The following is a 19866-nucleotide window of genomic DNA, read 5'->3' on the forward strand; positions in this document are numbered from 1 at the left end:
CACCAGTATGAGCATTTGCCTGACACATTACTCAGTGCTGCTTCTCCTAGTCTTTCCTTTAGCGCTTTCCACCTTCGGGGAAGTAAGTGCCAGTTTCTTTAAAGCTCCACTGCAGCAGCGTGATTGAGGATGCTAGCAGCAAATGATTGCTCTTGGTCTGCAGAAGTTCATAGGATTGAGTTATACAGGTTGAACTGAAGGATTGAGGCTGATTTATACAAGCGAGGCAACGTTTTGACCCACACTCAGCAGCACTGTGTTGTGCTTGCAAAACAGTGTTTCTGCTGTTCTTCCCTCTATGCTGGAAAGAATTTGCTGCAATAAAGTTTCAGGTGTGTTGGGGCTTTTTGGTAGGGGAAGGAAGCTGTTTGCATTGCTGTGAACAAATGCTCTCTTAAATGTGCTCCTGATCACCTGCCTGAGCTTGCCAAGTACAGCATCCACTGTTAGGTGAGATCCATTAAAGGAACCCCTCTGTTCACAGAAAAGTCTACAGTTTGTGTCCTGTGGGTAAGCAAATTGATCTAAATTAAAACCTTACCTTAATTCCTTGTTCAATACTCAAATTAAGTCAGATCTTTATTGATGAGTGAATAAAACAAAAGTACAGGCACACACTGCCACACAAAGCCTTTGAAAAATCTCATTTCTTCAGTCTGCCCAGTTTCACCATGGACTAGAGATGGATAGATTTCATTTTTGTAAGAAAAAATAATTTGGACATCTCTCCAGGATGGCAAAAAAAAAGAAGAGAGGAAGGGGAACCTTTCAAGGGGGTCTAATATTGGGGGATTGTTGCTTTGTTCTGAGAAATGCAGAGAGCTTGGATGAATGTCTGAGGGGGACAAGGTTTTTGTGTCCCCAGGTGGGCTGTCCCACACCTAGAGTGGGAACCAGATCCAAATGTGGGAGCTGCAAATCCTGTGAGCCTTGTTTTTTATTATGTAGCCCTGTTCCCTTTGGTACCAGCTGTGAAGGTGTTAGTTGGCCAGCTTGTTTCCTTTTTTCCTTCTCTCCCTCTATTCCTGTCCATTCTCTTCCACCCCCTACACACAGCAGGTTCTCCTGGCACTGCTCTTGGAGGGTCCAGTACCTCTTCTGATACCAGGGAAGGGGAAGGACCCTGCTTAAGAGTTTATCAAAACCTAACTTGCACTCTGCTGGGTTATGGTCATATGTAATATACAGACTAAAACTTGGAATCTGAGTGCACTGAACTTTGGACTCAGATCTTCCTCTGGCTTTGTAGCTTGCATCTGCCACTGCTTTCAAATACTCAAAGCCCTTTGGTAGCCCAGAAACCAGGAACCTCTGACTCTCTTGGCTCTGACAGTTAATGCCTTTATTGTAACCATTAACCACTTAATCTGAGTAGACGGACTAACTTGCCCACCTCTCTAAGGTATTAAAGGCTTCACTGATGTTTTCCCAGTATTTAAGTGTATCTTTACAAAGCAGCTACTGCTCTTGTGAGCCAAAGACACACAGTGTTTTTCTGAAAAACACTATAAAATTGCCAAGCGTTGTTATTATTTTGATAGTCTAAAGAAAACAACATTAAGGTTTTATTTAGTGTCATCAGAAATAGTCACTTTCAGATTACAAACGCTGCCTGCACCTTTTGTAGGCTTACTGGGGGTCCGAGTGGACTTGCCAAGAAGCATCCTGCTGGGCTGTAATTATTGTGTTACTGGTATTTCCAGATGGGTTTGCTCAGCACCCTATTCATTGATATAAATTAGTAACATCTAGTTACTTCAAAAGTGTGGGTGCTTTAATTTCCGTTTGGGATGAAAAATGCTTGTGCACAGCATGGTACACTTGTTAGATGAATGAAACCAGGAGAAAACAGGGAAACATCTTTGATGCAGAATCTCTGGGTGGTATGTATAGATCAGCCAGAGCAAGTGGGAGACAGGGTTTGATTTGTTTTTGCAAATAATTTTGTGTATTTTGATACATTGGGACTACCACGGAGCTGACACGCATGTCTGGATGAAGCTAGCAAAGGAGTGCTTGACGGACCAGCCAGACCCTGCCCAGAGCTATTCAGACCTTGGGAAGGGGACAGTGTGGGCTCAGTTTAGCTTTGACCAGCGCATCCCAGCTGGAGGTACATGTCCTGCTGACTTTTTGAGGTGGGCCTTGTGCGTGGGGACATACTTGTTTCTTTAAAGACTGGAGGAAGAAGAGGAGAAGTAAGATCCAGTCTGACTCTTCTGCCCTACATACCAGCCAGCTCTTGCCACCAGTACCACCCTGTCTGTGCAAAGCTGCATTTCTCCCCCTTGCATCTTTGAGTCCTTCTCCTCTGGTTTCTAGGTTGCTAAAGATCTTCTGACCTCAGCAGTGTCCTAACCTCCAACTAATTTCCTTTCTGAATGTTTTCAGGGCTGCCAGGACAGGTTGGTCCTCCAGGCCCAGTCGGACCAACTGGTCTTCCAGGACCACCAGGTCCAAAAGGAGAGAGGGGACAACCCGGTGAGAGGGGCCCAGCAGGGCCACCAGGTAAGTCCTGGAGGAGGGCAGTGCTACCACGATAGGAGATATTTCAGTTTATACAAATTATCTGTGACAGCAGATCATAAAAGGCTGGACACACAAGATGTTGAGCATCTTCAGTTGATGTTGAATCCATTCCAGCGAGTCCCCTGGGCACCGAAATCAGCCAGCAGCTCTCCGAGCAGGCAACCACCTGCACGAGCGATGACAGTCCCTGGGATTTCCCGTGGAGCTGGAGAGAGCTTGTCCCAGAAAGCTGCAGAGCAGGATCATGTTTCCCCAGCCTGCTCAGGAGCTGTAAAAAACAGTCTCTGATCTGTCAGCCTTTGGAGAAGAGCATTCCCCATTTAACCCTCTCGCTGTGTGCCTGTTTTAACTCCCTTTTTTCTCCACCATTTGTGTGAAGCTGCCAGACATCAGAATGTCGAACTAATGATGCTTTTGTGTGTTAAGGGAAAGGGTTATGAGGCTATTCTTTCAGACTACACTCCATTCCTGAGCTAGGAGACTTTCTTCATCCCCAAAATGTTCCTAAATCTTTTGATGAAGGCGATACTACACAATAGGTGCCAGACCTCAAGGCTCTGTGCTTTCTATGTGTCTAAAAGGCTGTGCCTTGTAAATCTGAGCTCAGGAAAGATTTGAAACTTGGAGCATGCCTTAAATGTGAGAGCGGCCCTGAACGCTTTTTGGCATTTTCTGGCAACCTGTCAATGGCTAAAGTCTGGCCAAGGATGTGTCTGCCTTTTGGTTTCTCAGTTTGCAACAAGAGCCTTCCAGCCCCACAGGAAGCGGAATCAGTCTGCTGCTGGACTGCCTGGGTTTCTGTTGTTCTTTCTGTGCTTTCCTGGCAGTAAGGTGACATACAGGTGTACGTGGAGGGGAAGAGAAAGAGGGGTGCTTGATTTCACACCTTGCTGCCTTTAGGTTCTTGCTTAGCCTCAGGGAGGGGGCAGATTTTACTCTTTCAGGAATTAAGCTTCGCAGCACCTTTGAGCCAAGTAAGGCTATCTGCTTTGCAGAGGAAGATGCTAAAGGCAAATAAGGGAAAATTGGGAAGCTGTTCCTATTTCCCCCCACACCCCTAATTCTCACAATTACAGTTCAGGACAGAAATCCTTTGTCTTCCTATTGCCTTTTTACATTGTAGCATCATTAGCACATCTTCAAATGCACTAACACATCCTCTCCTGCCTCTGCACAGGGCTGTTGGGACCTCAAGGACCAAGAGGACTTCCAGGAGAAACCGGGATCCCAGGTCCTCCAGGTCCTCCAGGGCCACCAGCCACCCCAAGCCTCCCTCTTACCTTCCAACAAGGGGTTCTCTACTCACTCCAGCCCACAGCTGAAAAAGAAAGTAAGTTTCCTCCTCGGTTCCCATTTTTTTCTGGTACATCAGCGGAGTGGGCAGGCACGGAGCAGCTCAGCTCTTCCCCCCACCTCCCTGCCAGGCTCTGCTAGGGTCCTGCCTTCCCTGGGAGCAGCTAGACAATCTGCCTTCATTGTGTGGGTCTCTTGGAAGTTCCTGTTCAAGAGGAAACATGTAAGACTTAAAAGGGGTTCACCTCTCCAAAATGAGGTACTAAGTCACTGCTCTTCTAAAACCATCAGTGCGAACCAGGTTTGGGGGATTTATGGTTGTTCCCTGTGCCTGGTTTTCTGGGTTCATCATGGCTTTGAGGAGGCAAGTTGGTGTCCTTTAAGCTTCCATCAAGAGAAGCTGCTATGAAGAGAGCCTCTAGTGAAATGACAGAGCTCAGGTAGCATCACATGAGAGACAAGTGGGTAGAGAAATACAGCATTCTGGCCAATTAGGTGCTGGTGCAACGAAACTGCGCTGTTGAGAGACCTCTTGGTGCCGCTGTTGCGGTGTTACAGTGCTCAGGGTTGCTCAGAAATGAGTAAGTACCAAAGGTTTGCAACTCTGAAATTATATAACGTAACAAGGACATCTGTTAAATGCGTCTCTTTTCCTGCCCCCGCAGATGCGTCTTCCACCTGCGTTTCTGGTGCATCAACATTATCCCACATCCATGCAAAACACAGAATTACGGACTCGAAAGCCCAGACCAAGACTGTGATTTATCCCTTCCCTATAACTGGAGGGTCAGGGTTTCTTTGAGCCTATGGTGATTTAAAAATATATTTATTTGATTTGTGCTGTGCATCGCAAGAAAAGGCTTTCTAGCCTTTCATGCACTTTTAGCTGAAGACAAGAAGATATCTGAAGATATCATGCAAGAAAAGGCTTTCTAGCCTATCATGCGCTTTTATCTGAGTGCTGTCAGATTTAGGCTTGATTCTTCCAGTCTGGTCTTGTGTAGCTGGCATCTAATAATGATAAAGCAGAGCTCAGCTGTATCTCCACTTGGCTTGTAAACTCCTGGAGCCCCAGCTCTGTTGGGTCTCCCATCTCCATTCCCCCAGACTTCAGCTGTGCCTCTTCCCTGGCTCTTCTGCTCACATCCAGCTTCAAAGCTCAGTTGTATTAGTTACAGCCAAGGATTAGTAAGTCTCCCTGTGTCTGACAGTTTTCTAGAGCTCTCCTTTCCCTTCCACCCACTCCGCTCTCCAAACTCCTCTTCCCAAAAGTGAACAGATGTATTTTTAATTTGGGAAGAATTTTAACCGCTCAATTTCATATTCAGTTACATAGAGTGCATGGGCAGGATTAAATTAATTGTGGTTCAATACTAAGATTTTCAGAAAATGTAGATTGAGCTGCTGCATTCATGAGCCTTATAACAATAAAGTTTTGCATTACAGTCACCTCCCTGCCTTACAGGATCACACCAAGTGGTGCCAGTCTGCATTCAGCCTTTTATTCCAAAGGATCCTTAAGGATGGTTTGGGTACTGCTGCTGCCCCCTCCCTCCAACCACCCTTCAAATTAAACTCTTTCTTGCAAAATAGTGGATAAATTTAAAAGTGTATAAAGGCATTGATTACATGGCCTTCCCAGCTAATGTGTGAGAAGGGTGAACTCTCTATTGTCCCCAAAACAGGAAGCAGATAAATGAGTGGATAAATATCTGTATTAACACTGCCAAGACTGCTCAGCAACAGGTTCCCACACGGACTTCAGGACCGTCAGTAAATGGTGACTGTTATGTCCCTGGGGCAGCCCTGTACTTCTCCATAACTGTGGTGGATTTCTTGGTTTGCAGAAGGAGTAGCCCAAAACTTTATGACAATTTTTCTCATTTTAAAAATTTTTCTTAATACAAGTCTCACTGCAAGTAAAGTTATCTTTACTTGCAGTGGTCATGATAAAGTTACAGCAATATCAAGACCATTTTCTTACAAAACTTACCATTTTGCTTATGTGTAGGCTGATGTTGCCTACCACAGGTTGGTGGAAAGCTGATCCTCTACAACCAATAAAACTTAGCCTTGTAAATTCTGGGTAGCTTTTTTAAAATTTATTTATTTATTTTGAATGGAGCACATCTGAAAACTATAAACACAAGATTCCAGCTGCTGACAGCAGAGGGAAGCATATTCCTGGTAATGGGCATGTGCACCCACGGAGATGTGAGAAAGCTGTATCAGATTATTATTAGTAGTAAAGTGTTTGGTTCCGCCTGAACATGGTTAAAGCATGTGCCTCTATTAATCGCAACAAGTTCCTGTTGGCAATGTTTATCAGCAGGCAGAAGCCAAAAATGGGGAGACAAGTATTTTCTCACAGTTTCACTGTGCTGTGGTAAAGAAATTGGTCCCAGTTGTCTCCCTCCAGATCAGGTAGCAGAAAGAAATTAAGACAGGATTACTTCATTTCCATCCTGTCTCAACAAATCAAGCCTATAATGGGGGAATTTATCCCTTAGAAACATTAGACGTAGACCAGAAACTAAACTGCCATACCCCACTGCTGAGGCTGCTGCTACAAGGATCACTTGCTTTCTCTGCCGCTTAAAAGTGAGTGGATCAGGTATGTGGTCTAGAGTCAGCTCAATCTTCTTTCTCATGCTAAAGCTAAGACAATTTTTAGGGAAAAAAGAAAAGAACGCAACTTTCACTCTGTTGAGGGCTGTGTTTTCTTACATCTCGAAGATTTCCGTTTGCAAAGGACACATGAGATAACATTAACCTGTTTTGCAGGGAGAGCAAGGGGAAACCGAGGCACAGCTGGCTTGCCTGTGTGCCCAGCATGTCATTGGTGAAAAAGAGCGTAGAACAGAGATTTGCAAAGTGACACCCCAGTGCCTGCTGCCATGCGTAGCCCTTCCTGAGGAAAGGAGAACAGAGCAGAGGAAGCGAAGGGGAAGGAGAGGAGGGAAGGGAATGGCATTTGATTTACAAAACCATACCGATTGCTTTCAAAGCTGTTAATGCCTGTGCCTCTGAGATGCCTTGCCACTCTGGCTGTGGAAGTTTCACTGCCTCGGTCAGGGCACTTCTGTGCTGGTTTCCCCTTTGCAGGATCTTTGTGCTCTCTTCCAGAGAACGTAGGTGCTCGTATTTGCCCAGGTCAGACTGGTTGCGCTCTTCCTCTTGGCTTGGCTAGGAGTTGGAAAGCTCCTGGAGCAAATTGTGTATCGAGGTCTTCTCAAATGAGGCAGACAGTTGTCTGCCTTCTGCTTTGGTATATCCAGCAGCACTGAAACAAAATCCAGCCCTTGAGCCCAGCAGAGCCTGGGTCAGTGCAGGAGATGGCTGAGAAGGGAAGATTCCAGCTACCATTTGCTGCTGGAGCTATTTTGTGGCTGCTATAACAGCCTTCAGCTGCAGTTAGCCCCAGAACGTCCCCCTGTTTATAAGGAGAAGGGAGTTTGTAAGGAGATATGAGTTCTTCCTGCTGCTTTATGGGAATATGGAGAGATTCCCTTAAAAAAATGTGAGGGTTATGTTTTAACACACTTCAGTCCCACTTCATTCACAGCGTGTTTCATTCAGAGCTCGTCCTGGAAGGAAACCTTGATGTGAGTGAGTTTTGCCTGGCCAGGCAGTGGAGGAAGGAGCCACTCTAGATTTCTGCATGTCCATACTCCTGTGCTGCAGAGGCCAAAGCAGGAGCTACCGAGCTCAAGGGCTGTTGAGCAGAGCTCTCTTCTGTGTCACAATTATGGAATCACCTTTCATAAATAACTTTGAGTCAAATGTCAGGATAGGTGGATTTGTGGGAGTAACTGTCGTCATAATAATGTACCGTTTAGCTGGAATGTTTTGTATCCCAAATCTTTATCGCTGGCTTACCTCCAGCAGTAATTAAATCCTGGTTGTTTGCAGCTCTCCCCTTCTCAGTGGATGTGCATTTGATTTTGTTGACCACTTTCTCTTTAAAAACAAAAGGCTCTGCAATTGTTAATGCCTTCACTGCTGTTCGATGCTCATTTCCCAATTTCATCTTACTTCCAAGCCGTGATGGATTTTGACATGGTCAAATAAAACTCAAATTAATTGGATTACACACTTCACTTGGGTACCTTTATTTCTGAACGTGAAAATGGTCTCAGTTGCTTTGTTTCAGGGCTGTGAAGAAGGGAAGATGGATGGGGTTAGAAACAATAGTCAAAGAAATACCTGTTTGCATTCAGGGTTTAGGCATGAAATTTGGTTCTCAGAGGGATCTGGGTTAGATCTTGTGCTGTTCTGCTGCCAGGAAGGCATTGCAGAGATATACTGTCATCCTTGGCAGTTAAAGAGATTTCACAGTTTTCCCTAGGAACTGCTTTCAAACAACTAGCTTGGAAGTCTTCTCTATCATTGCCAACGCTCCAGAAGTTGAAAAGTCTTCATAATGTGTCTGCTAACATTTCTGGAGATTTCACCTTATGTCCTTTGGGCTGGATTCTGCAGAGTAAACAAACACCCTTCTGATCTTCCCAGTGTCACTTGATACGTACATCAATATAGCAGTGAGACATTTGCAGCCTTTTACACCTGCAAAGGGTTCCCCTGAATTCTGCTGTGATGAGTTAAAGGGATGGGTGAAAGGAAACATGAGGAAGTTTGAGGTCATGGGCAGGAGGAGACGGACAGTATTCCTGCATGGTAGCCTCCAGCTATGGAAAATGTGGACTTTTCAGAGGGTTTACTGTCCCAGTGAGCAGGAGCCAACATCTTCATCCAGGTTAAATGCAACAGGAAACATCCAGTTGGTCCTGTAGCACTGGTCAGGACAGTGGATTGCAAATCTTAGCAGCACAGGACATGGGGGTTCCCTTCCTTGCTTTGTGACCTTGGTGTCTTGGTCAGTCATGGAATTTTTTTCCACTAGGTTTCCACAGCTGTCAAATAGTGTTGTGGGATGCTGAGGTGAAAGATTCTGCCATACAGGTACCCCCCCAGACTACTAGTATGCTACAGTACAGGTCCATAGGGAATAGGGTTGTTGAATATGGTTTTGGAATTGCAAAAAATAGTAAGGGTTGCTTTTTTATGTGTAGTTCTGTGTTTTCTATTCAGTCACCAGCTGAAGTGGTAAGCCTATTGGTTCAAGTATGAGGGAAGATGGGGGCAGCTACAGGCTGCTGATTTTTATTCCTAACAAGGGAGCACTGAGAAAGATGTGCAAAAGGACAGAATTTCTCCCAATTCCTGCTGATGCTTTTCCCCTCCCTGCTCCACTCCCATTTCCATCCATTTCCCAGAATTCAGTGGACCTGCCCGAGCTGGCCAGTTGGATACCTAAAATAACCCTAAATGGCAAGTGAGTTTCCTGAGTATGTGGACAGGGCAGAGCACACCCTCTCCCTGGGCTTTCCTGCATCCTTAGACCTCAGGATATCTCCCACCACCACCTTGATGGCAGGGTGAGCTTGCTGGGTTGGTCGGGTTATGCTAGACTGCCAGACTGGCTCAGCAGTTCACTGATGCCAGACAGGAAGGAGCTCCAGATCCATGTTTGATTTCTTAGGTAGCCAGAAGCCAGATGTGTCCTGGAGATGGCACATTTTGGGTGAGTTACTACTGTACAGTGCACAGCTACTCTTAATCTGCTTTGGCATTCAAAGGTAGGATTATATAAGTGTGCAGGAACACCAATTTGTTGACAGAAAAGACAACTTTTCTGGGGTTGTTGGAGGTGGGGTGAGCATCTCTGGGGGATGCAGCCTGTGCCCCTAGAGAGCAAAGGGCAATTCCTCTAAGAGCCCAGATTTTGCATCCTGAAGCACTTCCTGCCCTTGGCCAGCAACAGGCGCCAAAGGATTTTGGAGAGAAGTCCTGCCTGCTGGGACTGGGCAGCCCTTGCTGCAGGGACACTAACTGCTCTGCTCTTCGACACAGATGGAGAACCCCAGCTGGCCTCCACCGTCATAGACACCATCATGGCTGGCCTGCCAGGACCGCGGGGAGCCCCAGGACCCGTTGGGCCACCAGGTAATAAACTCAGTTGAGCTGCAAACCTGTAATGATGGGGAAGATGAGCAAAAGAAATTTCTGATGGAGACTGGAGTGGTCTGTGGGATGCCTGCAGGGAAAGCAAGTGGGCCTTATTGGAAGGGCAGTAGAGCAATGGGTCCAGGAGTGGGAAGAGTGGCAAGAAGTAACCAGGTTTCTTACCTGTTGGTAGTGGCAGATTGTTTTACCTTTGGCAGGACACATCTTGAGAAGGGAATAATTAAAGGCTGTCTTTAAGAATAGGTTGTCCAGTGAATTCCTTTATGAGAGCAGAGTTGTTCTCACCGCTGCTGCGATCCTGTCCTGTCGCTGTAGAGCTCCACTGAGCAGGATCTGGCCAGCTGCTCTGTGATGTGTATGCAGACTTTGGAGCTGGTTTGAGCTATTCCAGATTTTCACCAGTATAACTGAAATCAGAATCTGGGATGAAAATTCAGTGGCAAGTCTTCTTTTTCTCTGTGCTGATGGGTGGCTTAACTGATAGTATTCCTGCAAACATCAGCACTTCCCTGTATGATGCATATTTAGGAGTGAACTCCCATTAGTTGCAGAAAAAGCTTTTCCTTTCATTATGAGGGCCTTTCATTTATCCTTCAATTCCTTTATTCTTTGACTTAAGCATTTGTATGGTGCATTAATGATTGAGGCTGATTCAGCTGTCCTTTGTGTATAATGTCCACATTGTTTCATCTCAAGGGTTGTGACAACTAAAGCAGAGAGGAGTATTGCTAAGTTCAGACTAAGCAAATACCTGTCTCCCATTTGCAGGTATAATTTAACAGCTACTGTTGAGATATAATTATTTTTCCAAAAGGAATGAATCTGTTAAGTGACTGTGTAAAACAAGTTGACCTGTTTAGACAGTGTTTAACTTGCCCTGGAAGCAGGCTCTTCTGTGGTACAGACTTTAAAATAATTTATTGCCACTGGAGTGAGGAAAGAACAAGAGAGAGCTTTGCTTTGCCGCAGTCAGCCTCTCATGCTGGCTATGTCCAAACCCCGTCTCCTTCATGTTCATCATCAACTTTCTGACAACACTAGAGAGACAGACCATAGCAGGCTTGTGGACCTCCCTTGCCACCTACGAGACTCTGTTTCAGAAACAGCAACTGTGGTATCTTGCTCTGATGTAGCTGTTTCATGGATCTGGTTTAAGTTTTCTCAAAAGTTGTCATTTTAAACAATGGAAATGCAGCATGTTACTGATATCCTTCCTGCCTATTTTCACCTTTTTTTCCTCCCAGAGCTCTAACATCTTCCCCCGGGCGTAGGGATATATTATATCAGGATGTGAGTATGCAATAATCCACTGTGTGATGAAGCGCTTATGCTGTAGTCCTCTGATCGATGAACGGCTCTTACCCATTGCGAGACTAAGCAGAACAATGAAAGGAAGTGCATGCATTTGGAATTTAGGGTCCTCCCTTCTAAGTCTCCTTAAAATTGTCTCAAATGGTGCTTCCCACCAGGGCCACCAGGTGCATCAGGACCCAGAGGGCCACCAGGACCTATCGGAGTCCCTGGATCACAGGTAAGGCGCTTAGTGCTCTGGGGCTGAGGGGCAGAGTCGGGGGTCAGGTGCGAAACATCTTCTCGTTGCACAAAGAGAGAGAGTAGTTTATAAGTCTTAGATCTGATGTTTTCTTCCCCATGAAATTCTGTGATTTTAATACTTTTTTTTCATTCTGAATTGTGTTGAGAGGTTCAGGTTGCAGCCATTTCAGGTTGCGCTTTCCAGATTTACCCTTAATCATAACAACGCATCTTGCTGTTGCTGTGTCAAAACATTTCACTGTGGCCTGAGTTGATGCAAAGGATTTGACATGGGCTTTACTAACACAGTGACAGAAAAATACTGCGTTTCCTGTGGAACACATAAAAAGAACAAAAATGCATCAATGGGAATTCACCAATTCACCAAAGTGAATTTGTTAAGCCTAGCTTTTGAGAAATAGCGCTTTCTCTTCAAGAAAAATATCACAAATTCCCATCAGTTTGATTATTTATCAATACAAAGATTGTGGAGGGGGAAGGTAATAATGGAGAGTGATAAATTTGCTCAAAAAAAATTTATGATAGGAGAAGGACAAAGTACTCACATGGATGGAAAAAAATGGTTAAATGGAAAAAAGTGAAGTCATGATGAACAGTGAACTGCCAAACTACTCAAAATTGTGGTTGGCTGATACAAAGGGACTCCAGTTTTGGGAAGAGTATTACTTAATGTGGAGGTAAACCAGTAACATCAAATATTTCAAAGGAATCTAACATGACTAAAGTGATAAAAGCGACTGAAGAGCACAGAGAGAGAGAAATGTTAAGTAACTTAGCAGAGGGATGTAACTTAGACCCTGATAAGAAGAGGTTTGGAATTGCTAGAAATTAGAGAAAACAGATTTTTACTATGTATTTATTAATCAGTTTGAAGAAGCAATGGACAGCAGGTTAGTGAAAGTTTGCCAGTATAGCAGAATCATTTCAATTAGCAAATGCTCTGGAGGACAATGAGAAACTCCAGATAGATACAAACACAGTGGAAAATTTGGCAGCAAAATGACAGATGCAGTTTAACGTGATTAAATATAAGGTAATTCACAATTCATAAATAGGTTCTGTAGTAGAGTCTGGCTTTTTCACATGCAGCGCACACTATAAATCTTTTTTTTTTTTTTTTTACAACAGATTTGTGGAATTCAGTGTTTTTGAGTGTCCCCATGTAATCATGCACTGAAAGTCACTGTTGAGAGCTGTCAAGAGCAAAGGATGCTTATGGACACTTAAGCTTTGTTCATGCTGCATGTTTGACATGGGGCCAAGTCTGGTTGGTGCCCAACCTTGTTTGGCAGCCCTAGTTAACCTCCTAAGTCAGGCCTGAGTTTTTGGACCTTCTGTGGGCCTAGGGGAGACATAGCTAAGCTGGAGGCCAGGTCACTGTGCAGCTTGGGGGTGAGCCGGTAGGGCTGACTGCAGGCAAGGAGCAACACGTTAATGGTGAGCATTGCTGTCTCCCGGCTGAAACTAGGAGAGTGCTCCTCCTTTGGGCCCTTAAAACACTAATGCCCAGTCTTGTTGGGCCACTTAACCAGACGTTGAGGCTCCTCGCAGCTATGCCTTGAAAGCCCATTTCTCTGGACACTGAGAGGTGGGGGTTTCTGGGGGCTGTTGTTAAGCAGGTTGGCTTGAATCACCAACGGTCTGGAGTGGAGCAGTAGTCTCCATTGCTGCAGCCTCCAAGGCGATGTGCAAGTCACTTGAGGAGGAAAAAAGCATCTTGCATACGGTTGTGGGGAGCTGACATGCTGAATATAAACAAACAATATTATTCTCTCCCTGTCTGGTTTATAGCTGTGGCTTCGCTGGGTGGATAAGTTAAGAATTTGGATCGATTTCTGCAAAGCAGTTCAATTAGTACAAATCTGGAGACTATGCCCTTCTTATCCGTTGGTGACTGCTTTATAGATTTATTCAACCCAGGGAGCAAAATTATTAGTAGAGATTGGGCTTAATTTGAAAATTGTTTATTAGGGTGAGTGGATAGCTTCAAAATAATTTCCACTGCACAATCCAATTAATTTTCAGGTATGTATGCTTACTCATGCCACCCACTGAGGCAATTATGAAGAGGGGGAAAGTAGTGGGGATTTTTAAGCTAACCATACTATCTGTGTATTAATTTCTTCTTGGTAACTGAGAACAAGAACTATCCTGTCATACTGACCCCTTAAAAATGTTACCTCAGTAGCCTGCAGTGCATTAAAAGACCCAAATAGAGGGATATGCAGAAACTATAGGTCTCAGGGTATCTGCAAACAGAGCTTCCATTGTTGTTGCTTGAGGGTAAAAGAGAATCCAGCCCAATTGCTTAATGGGTGTATGAGGTTTTCGGGATCTGAGGATGACTGAGAAATGTATTCACTACACCTACACAAAGGATGCACAGTAGAAATTAATTCCTTCTTGTTCTGCATCTCTTCTAGGGCTTACCGGGCTCTCCAGGACAACCCGGGCCAAAAGGCTCCAAAGGAGACCGAGGAGAGAGAGTAAGGTTTTACATACACAGAGCGATTCCCAGCAACATCTGGGGTGATGCCTCAGAAATTATATACAACATATACACAATTTCAAATTCTGTGGGACTACAGCCATGAACAATTATAAATGTAGAGTTTCTAGGTCTTCTGCAAGAGCCAAGAGGATGGTTTACTGGACAGATAAAAGGTTGAATTGCTTGCAAAGTCTGGTGTTTCCTAAAGAGATTCAGGTAGCAAATACATGGTATATAAAGGCTTGTGGAGACCAACTTTCTTCTGCAAACCTAGCTCTTTAGCATGGAGTATTTGGGGTGGTCTAACTGAACTCTTTCTTCTATGGCAATAAGGCAGTAAAAGCTCATCAGACTTTTCCTGAACCAAAGCCATTCCCCAGGACAAATTATGTTCTTAATATATTTAGAATATTGAAATGATGTTCTTAATATGTTTATGTGCTATACCTCAGTCCTTGATGGGTTGTCAAGAGGTAATAACTAAATATAGGTAGAAGGGCTGTTTGAATGTTATTTCCAAACTGGTGAAGTTCAGGAAATACCAGAGAAAAATCTAACAAGGATATAAATGTGTCAGATTCCCAGTCCAGCATTCAAGCAGCAGGAAGGGTTTCAAAGTGGCATTTGGGCCTTCATTTCCTTCTGTTCAGCTTATTCTCCAAAAGGCCATTGTCTTTGAAATCTCCTCTGAGAGACACTAGGAGCACAAAAACATTTGAGAATGTAGTACGTGGTGGAGGATCATTCAGCAATTAGATCCGCAAAATGTAGCAGTGGGCACAGATGGACTGTGGACCATCACTAAGACCCTAGCGTGGAGCAGCATTGAAGAAAGGAGGAAAGAAAAGGAGAAAAATATTGGTTGATATCTCTAAAACGATGGACATCTCCAGTGGTGGCTGCATTGACACAGCCTTGTGCCACAGCTGTAGAAAACAAGTTCCCTTTTCTTCCAAGTGCCACTTTCACTGTCACACAGATGGAGGTGAATGTGGAGGTCACCACCTGTAAATGGGTGGCTGTAAGTGACGTGCTTCCCCCATATGACAGCATCTCTTCTTCTTCATTTCTGTTCACTCTTCCAATCCAAAAGACAGAGGGATGTCTGAAAGAGCTAAGACAGACAAATGCAAATTGGTTAACTGCAATTTGATGACTTCCCAAATTCATGAGAATAACCAGCAACAGACTTAAACTATGTGCCTCTGTCCAGACCGTGTGCAAGGAGAGCAAGTCCAGGTGGCTTGTTTCATTCCCTCCTGAGGCACTTCACGTCCAGGAGCAGTGGATATCTGAGGATGGAGCACATATGCTTTTTAAAAGCTCTGTTTTATTTTAGTATCTTTGCACATTGTTTTGGGTGCTTGGTCCCTGTTCTTACGTAAGAAATCACTTGTGGCTCCCTGAAAGACAGAGACCATTTTAAGTGACTGTAAGTAAAATTTTAATAACAGTTTCCTTGTGCAGGTCAGACACTTTGGGCATGTATTGGCTTTACTAATAGATTACAGACTGATGTATTTCTGGGACTAGAATTTAAGATTCTGATAGAGACAAAACCTTAACCGATGAGATTTCAGCACAGGTTACTGACTACAGCTCATCGCCATTAAATGTTAATTTTCAGTTAAAAAAAAAAAAAAAAGGCATGGTATATGGCAAAGCGTCACATTTCCATCCAGGAAACTGGTAAGAGCTCTTCCTCAATGATTCATTTAATATTTTGCTTTAGTTTGTGGTTGACCATATTGCTAAGACCACACTTATTTTGAAACAAAAGCTTTGTTGCACTGTGTCCATTCGGTACAGACAAATCCTTTAGACTTTGATTTTGTTCCCTCCTTGTTAGATATTCAGAACTGTAACTCCTCTTCTAGGTTTGGGACAAACGAGATTTTCAAATATCAGAATGTCTTGTTAAATAGAAAAAAAAAAAATTCTAGTTCCTGTCCTTGCTCTGTTAGCGTGGAAAGTGAAGCCGATTGCTTTTTCTGGCAGAATTTCTGTAGGATGTTCTGCGTGCTTTTTGTCTTTTGTGAGTGTGGATTTGAATGCTGGTTTTGACAACTACATGCTGCAATTTTGGGTTTGGTGGATACAAATTAGAGCTAGCTTTACACAGAGCGGAGGAGCTGTGCAGCTGCAAAGAAAAGAAGAGGAGGGTTTACAATATCTATTGAGATTTGAGAAAATGTTATTATACATTCTTCCTGCTTAATCTCAGAGAGAACAGATGTAGAAGAGACCTGAAGCAGTCTGAGCGCATCCCCTGGATGGCACATCTACATGTGTGGCGCTCACAATCAGCCTCTGTTCATCTTCTTAAACAGTGCCAGGGAGGGATACACCACATCATCTCCAGGCAGGCTTCAGAGGTACAGCTAGTGAGGGCCTGGGATAAAAGATATTTCTAACATCCAGCCTAAATATCCTTTCATCCCCTTTAAGCTGATAACATCCTCTCCTGTTCCCCCTGGACATAGAGAACAGTCTGTTTATGTATTTTGAGTGCGTTGTTATGTCTCCTCTCTGTGATTTGCCGCTTGCCTATGCTTTTTCACAGGCCTTACTCCCTCCACTGCAGAATCCAAGTATTTGCCTTTGAAGATGCTCAGAGCACCTGACAAATTGGGCCTCCCTCCCAGCGCTCTTCGTGTCGATATGGACCTTTAGCGCTGGCTAGCTGCTCACCCAGCACTGCGCAGCTCTCCTTAGTAATGTTTTTTAGATGCCCAAGGCCCATTGGTTTTTTATACAAAGCAGCAGTTTGATGGACACAATAACAAAGCAGCTCTCCCTTTCTGGCAAATACTACAAAAAGCTGCCGCCAGCTAGGTAGTTTTTTGGGGAAAAAAGGTTGGGTTTGTTTCTGTGTATGTCTAGGGGAGAAGAGCCAGGTTAAACATGTGGCTGTTTCATCAATGGATTTCTAAAGATGCTTTTAAATTTTGCTGCTTCTTCCCCAGCTCCTGCTTTCTCATGAAATAATCTATAACTGTTCTTCTGGTCAGGGATTCTGCCCTGTCCCAGCATGCTCCGGGGTCAGAAACCAACGCTGCAGAGGAAAACAGGGGGAAAAAAGATGCTCAGTTCGATGGCATTTCATTCCGCCCCAAACCAACACGTACCATTTCAAAATGTTTCTGTTCAAAACAACAACAAAAAAAACCCAACCCCAAAATCCCCACTGAGAACAATGTGAAAATTACCACAGGAGGCAAAAGAAACAAACCGACCAAAATATCGTACATGTGTTTTGATCAGTAGCTGTTGGGGTTAACGCAGGGATGTGTGTGTGGAGCAGGAGGCAGATTAAATCAGTGCTCTGTGGGAGTCCTGGGCTCTGTTTGCTGTCTGGGGCAGCATCAGCCCATCAGTTTTACTAGAGAGAAGAATGCGGTATCTTTGTAAGATAGATACAAATCTCCAGCCAAATTCCTTCCTGGTATAATGTAACTGACTGCTGTAAAGTTCAAAAAATTGCTAATCGTCTTACTGAGAGGGTACTGAGCTGAGTAGCTCTGTATCGAACCAAACTGCTCCAAAGTGTGATGGGATTTGGAGCTGATACTTGACAGAAAACCATGACCCCCTTTTGCTGTCTCTAAGTGATAATGTCAAGGGAAAGGAATTTTTTCATATTATCCCAAGTGTAAGGTTTTTCATTAAACCATCTTAATTCCACTAGTAAAAATTACACTATGTTCTTGTCAAATGGAAAAATATCTCCTAATGACACTTACTTTATTTCCAACAGGGGCAAGCAGGTCTGACTGGAGAGAGGGGCATTAAGGGATTTCCTGTAAGTGATGTACTTGCGGGTGTGTGCAAGACTCAGGTGGGTTTGGTGCCTGCCTGGCACCGTAAATACCACCTAGCTGGACTGCAGCTGGTTCAGCCAGCTCTCTCAGATGCAATGCTTAGGTCAACTGTCTCCAGCTTAGACATTTGTTCAATAGGGCACCCTCACCTTAACGTATTCCTCTGCAAATGAAACATAGTCTTCCTGCACGTTAAGCATAGTGCTGAAATGCCGTGATCAGGAAGGCGTCATGCGAACGGAGGAGACGTGCTTTGCTTGCAGATCCCCACTAGCCAAACCTTGGCAGACAGGAGCCCTCTCCCTGCCCTGTGAGGTTCCTGGCACTACCGGAGCCCAAAGGCGGGCACTGTTAAACAACCCAAAGTACATCAGCTGCTCTCAACTCCCTCTTGCACCTTGGTCTGCCAAGCTGAGCTGGAAACCCTTTAATGAGATTAAGAGATGTCTCCAGATGACTTCGTGGCAGTACCTGAACAGATGCGCACTGGCACATATGGCTAGGGTGCAAACAAACGGGTGGAGATGAAGGTTGGCTGAAAGTGAGCTAGTGGAGCAAGTTGGGGTTTTTTGGCTGGCAGCATTCACGGAGGTCCTAGGTCCTCTAGGAGGTTTCTCTTCTCTCTTCCTTAACTCCACCTCATCGTTGTTTTGTACTATTCGCACAATCTTTTCTTCAGTCCTTCCTCCCATACCCAGCCCTGCTTTGCAAGTATCTCAGGGATGTCCAACAAGTTTGAGGAGCCCAGGCATTTCCGCTCTATTTTATTCACCAGTTTGTTAGCCCTTTCCCTTGTTTTATGTTTAGCCTGTGGTTTAATCTCTCCATGTCATCTGTTCTTTGAGAAATGCAGAACTTCCTGGTTATAGGGGGGAAACATCAGACCAATGTTCACAGCACATAGGGATGTTCAAGAAAAGCTTAATGAGCATCTTCAGAGGCGGAAAGTGATGTGACTAATTAATGAAAGCAGAATGGAGGATTTTATGTTCTAAATCAAACATGAACATGTGCATGTTTGGGGAAGAGAAAACAGTATTTTTCATCTCAGTGTGAGATAAAAGCATTGCTCATTGACATGAGATGTATATAGTCGTCTTGTGGGCCCAGGCCACAGCAGCCAGCCCCCTCCTGCAGCTCGGCCACTCCTGGCCAAGTCTATCAGTGTTAGAAATGGTGATGACCTCCTGGGAAGCTGGTGGGAGCCAGGACAGAGCTCACGAGAGCACTTTGGCCCTTGGCATGAAGTGCCAGAAAGTCAGTTTGTTTTCTGCTGGTGAAACGCTTCTGCCTTTAATTTGTTCCTTTGGAGGGAAGGGACGCAAGTCATCCTGGACAGGGTCCTCAGTCACATGAAAACAAATTTCTGTTTCTTGTCTGTTTAGGGTGAACCAGGCAAGAAGGGTGAGGAAGGTGACAAAGGTGCTGATGTAAGCATGTATTTCTACTGTTGTTTTACTTTCCTTTTTGTCTCTTTACTGTGCTTCAACCATATTCCCTTTGGCAGGCTGCTTTGTGGAGGGCAAAGGGCCCTGTCCACAGTTAAAAGTGCAGAGCAAGAGATTATTTGAACCTTGGGTTTGATCTTAATACATGCTAGAAAACCTGGTCTTTGAGGTTTCCTCAGCCACGTTGTCAGTTGCCCTTCTCGCCCTGCTCTCTGAACACCTCCTCAGCCCAGTGGTTGTTCTGCCACACAGAGCTGCTACAAGGTAGGGAATTACTCCCCCGCTGTCCCTCCCACAACTCAGGGACAGAATCCCAGAAGAGATCAAACTGTGTGTGCAGAGAGAGTTGGAGTTCTCACATCTCTGCTCTCCCACCCTAAAAGACTTCCCAGCATCTATCTGTCCCTTCAAGCCCATATCTAAGGCAATGGGGGCAACAAACTACAGCTTGAGTGTACGTGAAAGCATGTGGACAGGCTTCAGGCAGCATGTGGCCCAGCTAGGAGCTCTGCGAGAGGCAGGGTGAAGCTCACCAGGATGGGCTTGCATGCCACTGTTCCAGTTTATAAGGGAGCAACAAGAGGGTGCTAGCCACACGTCCCGGTTTCCTGGTGTACCAACAAAGAGAAAGCCCAGAACTCACTGATGTTCAGAGTAAATGTCAGATGAAAGCAAAACCTGTTCTCCAGGTAGTTCAGCATAG

The 19866-nt window shown here is 44.7% G+C and overlaps 2 protein-coding genes across 22 annotated transcripts in view; one reads left to right on the forward strand and one right to left on the reverse strand.

Moving 5' to 3' along the window:
* The window catches only part of COL26A1 (collagen type XXVI alpha 1 chain), a 200071-nt gene that overhangs the window by 171199 nt on the left and 9006 nt on the right, over positions 1–19866 (forward strand). For 8 of the 14 annotated variants that reach the window (XM_072882109.1, XM_072882107.1, XM_072882108.1 and 5 more), the window contains 8 exons: positions 2392–2508; positions 3707–3859; positions 9365–9406; positions 9736–9828; positions 11319–11380; positions 13827–13889; positions 17652–17696; positions 19101–19145. In XM_072882109.1, the coding sequence (XP_072738210.1) occupies positions 2392–2508; positions 3707–3859; positions 9365–9406; positions 9736–9828; positions 11319–11380; positions 13827–13889; positions 17652–17696; positions 19101–19145 (620 nt within the window). The remainder of the gene's footprint in view (positions 1–2391; positions 2509–3706; positions 3860–9364; positions 9407–9735; positions 9829–11318; positions 11381–13826; positions 13890–17651; positions 17697–19100; positions 19146–19866) is intronic. The other 6 variants (XM_072882101.1, XM_072882110.1, XM_072882112.1 and 3 more) reach the window with 3 other exon arrangements.
* The window catches only part of MYL10 (myosin light chain 10), a 166057-nt gene continuing 159645 nt past the window's right edge, over positions 13455–19866 (reverse strand). For all 8 annotated transcript variants that reach the window (XM_072882116.1, XM_072882113.1, XM_072882118.1 and 5 more), the window contains one exon: positions 13455–15008. In XM_072882116.1, the coding sequence (XP_072738217.1) occupies positions 14968–15008 (41 nt within the window). In that variant the 3' untranslated portion in view covers positions 13455–14967. The remainder of the gene's footprint in view (positions 15009–19866) is intronic.

The sequence above is a fragment of the Ciconia boyciana genome, chromosome 17 (assembly GCF_034638445.1).
Source record: "Ciconia boyciana chromosome 17, ASM3463844v1, whole genome shotgun sequence".
In the NCBI taxonomy this organism is placed as follows: domain Eukaryota; kingdom Metazoa; phylum Chordata; class Aves; order Ciconiiformes; family Ciconiidae; genus Ciconia; species Ciconia boyciana.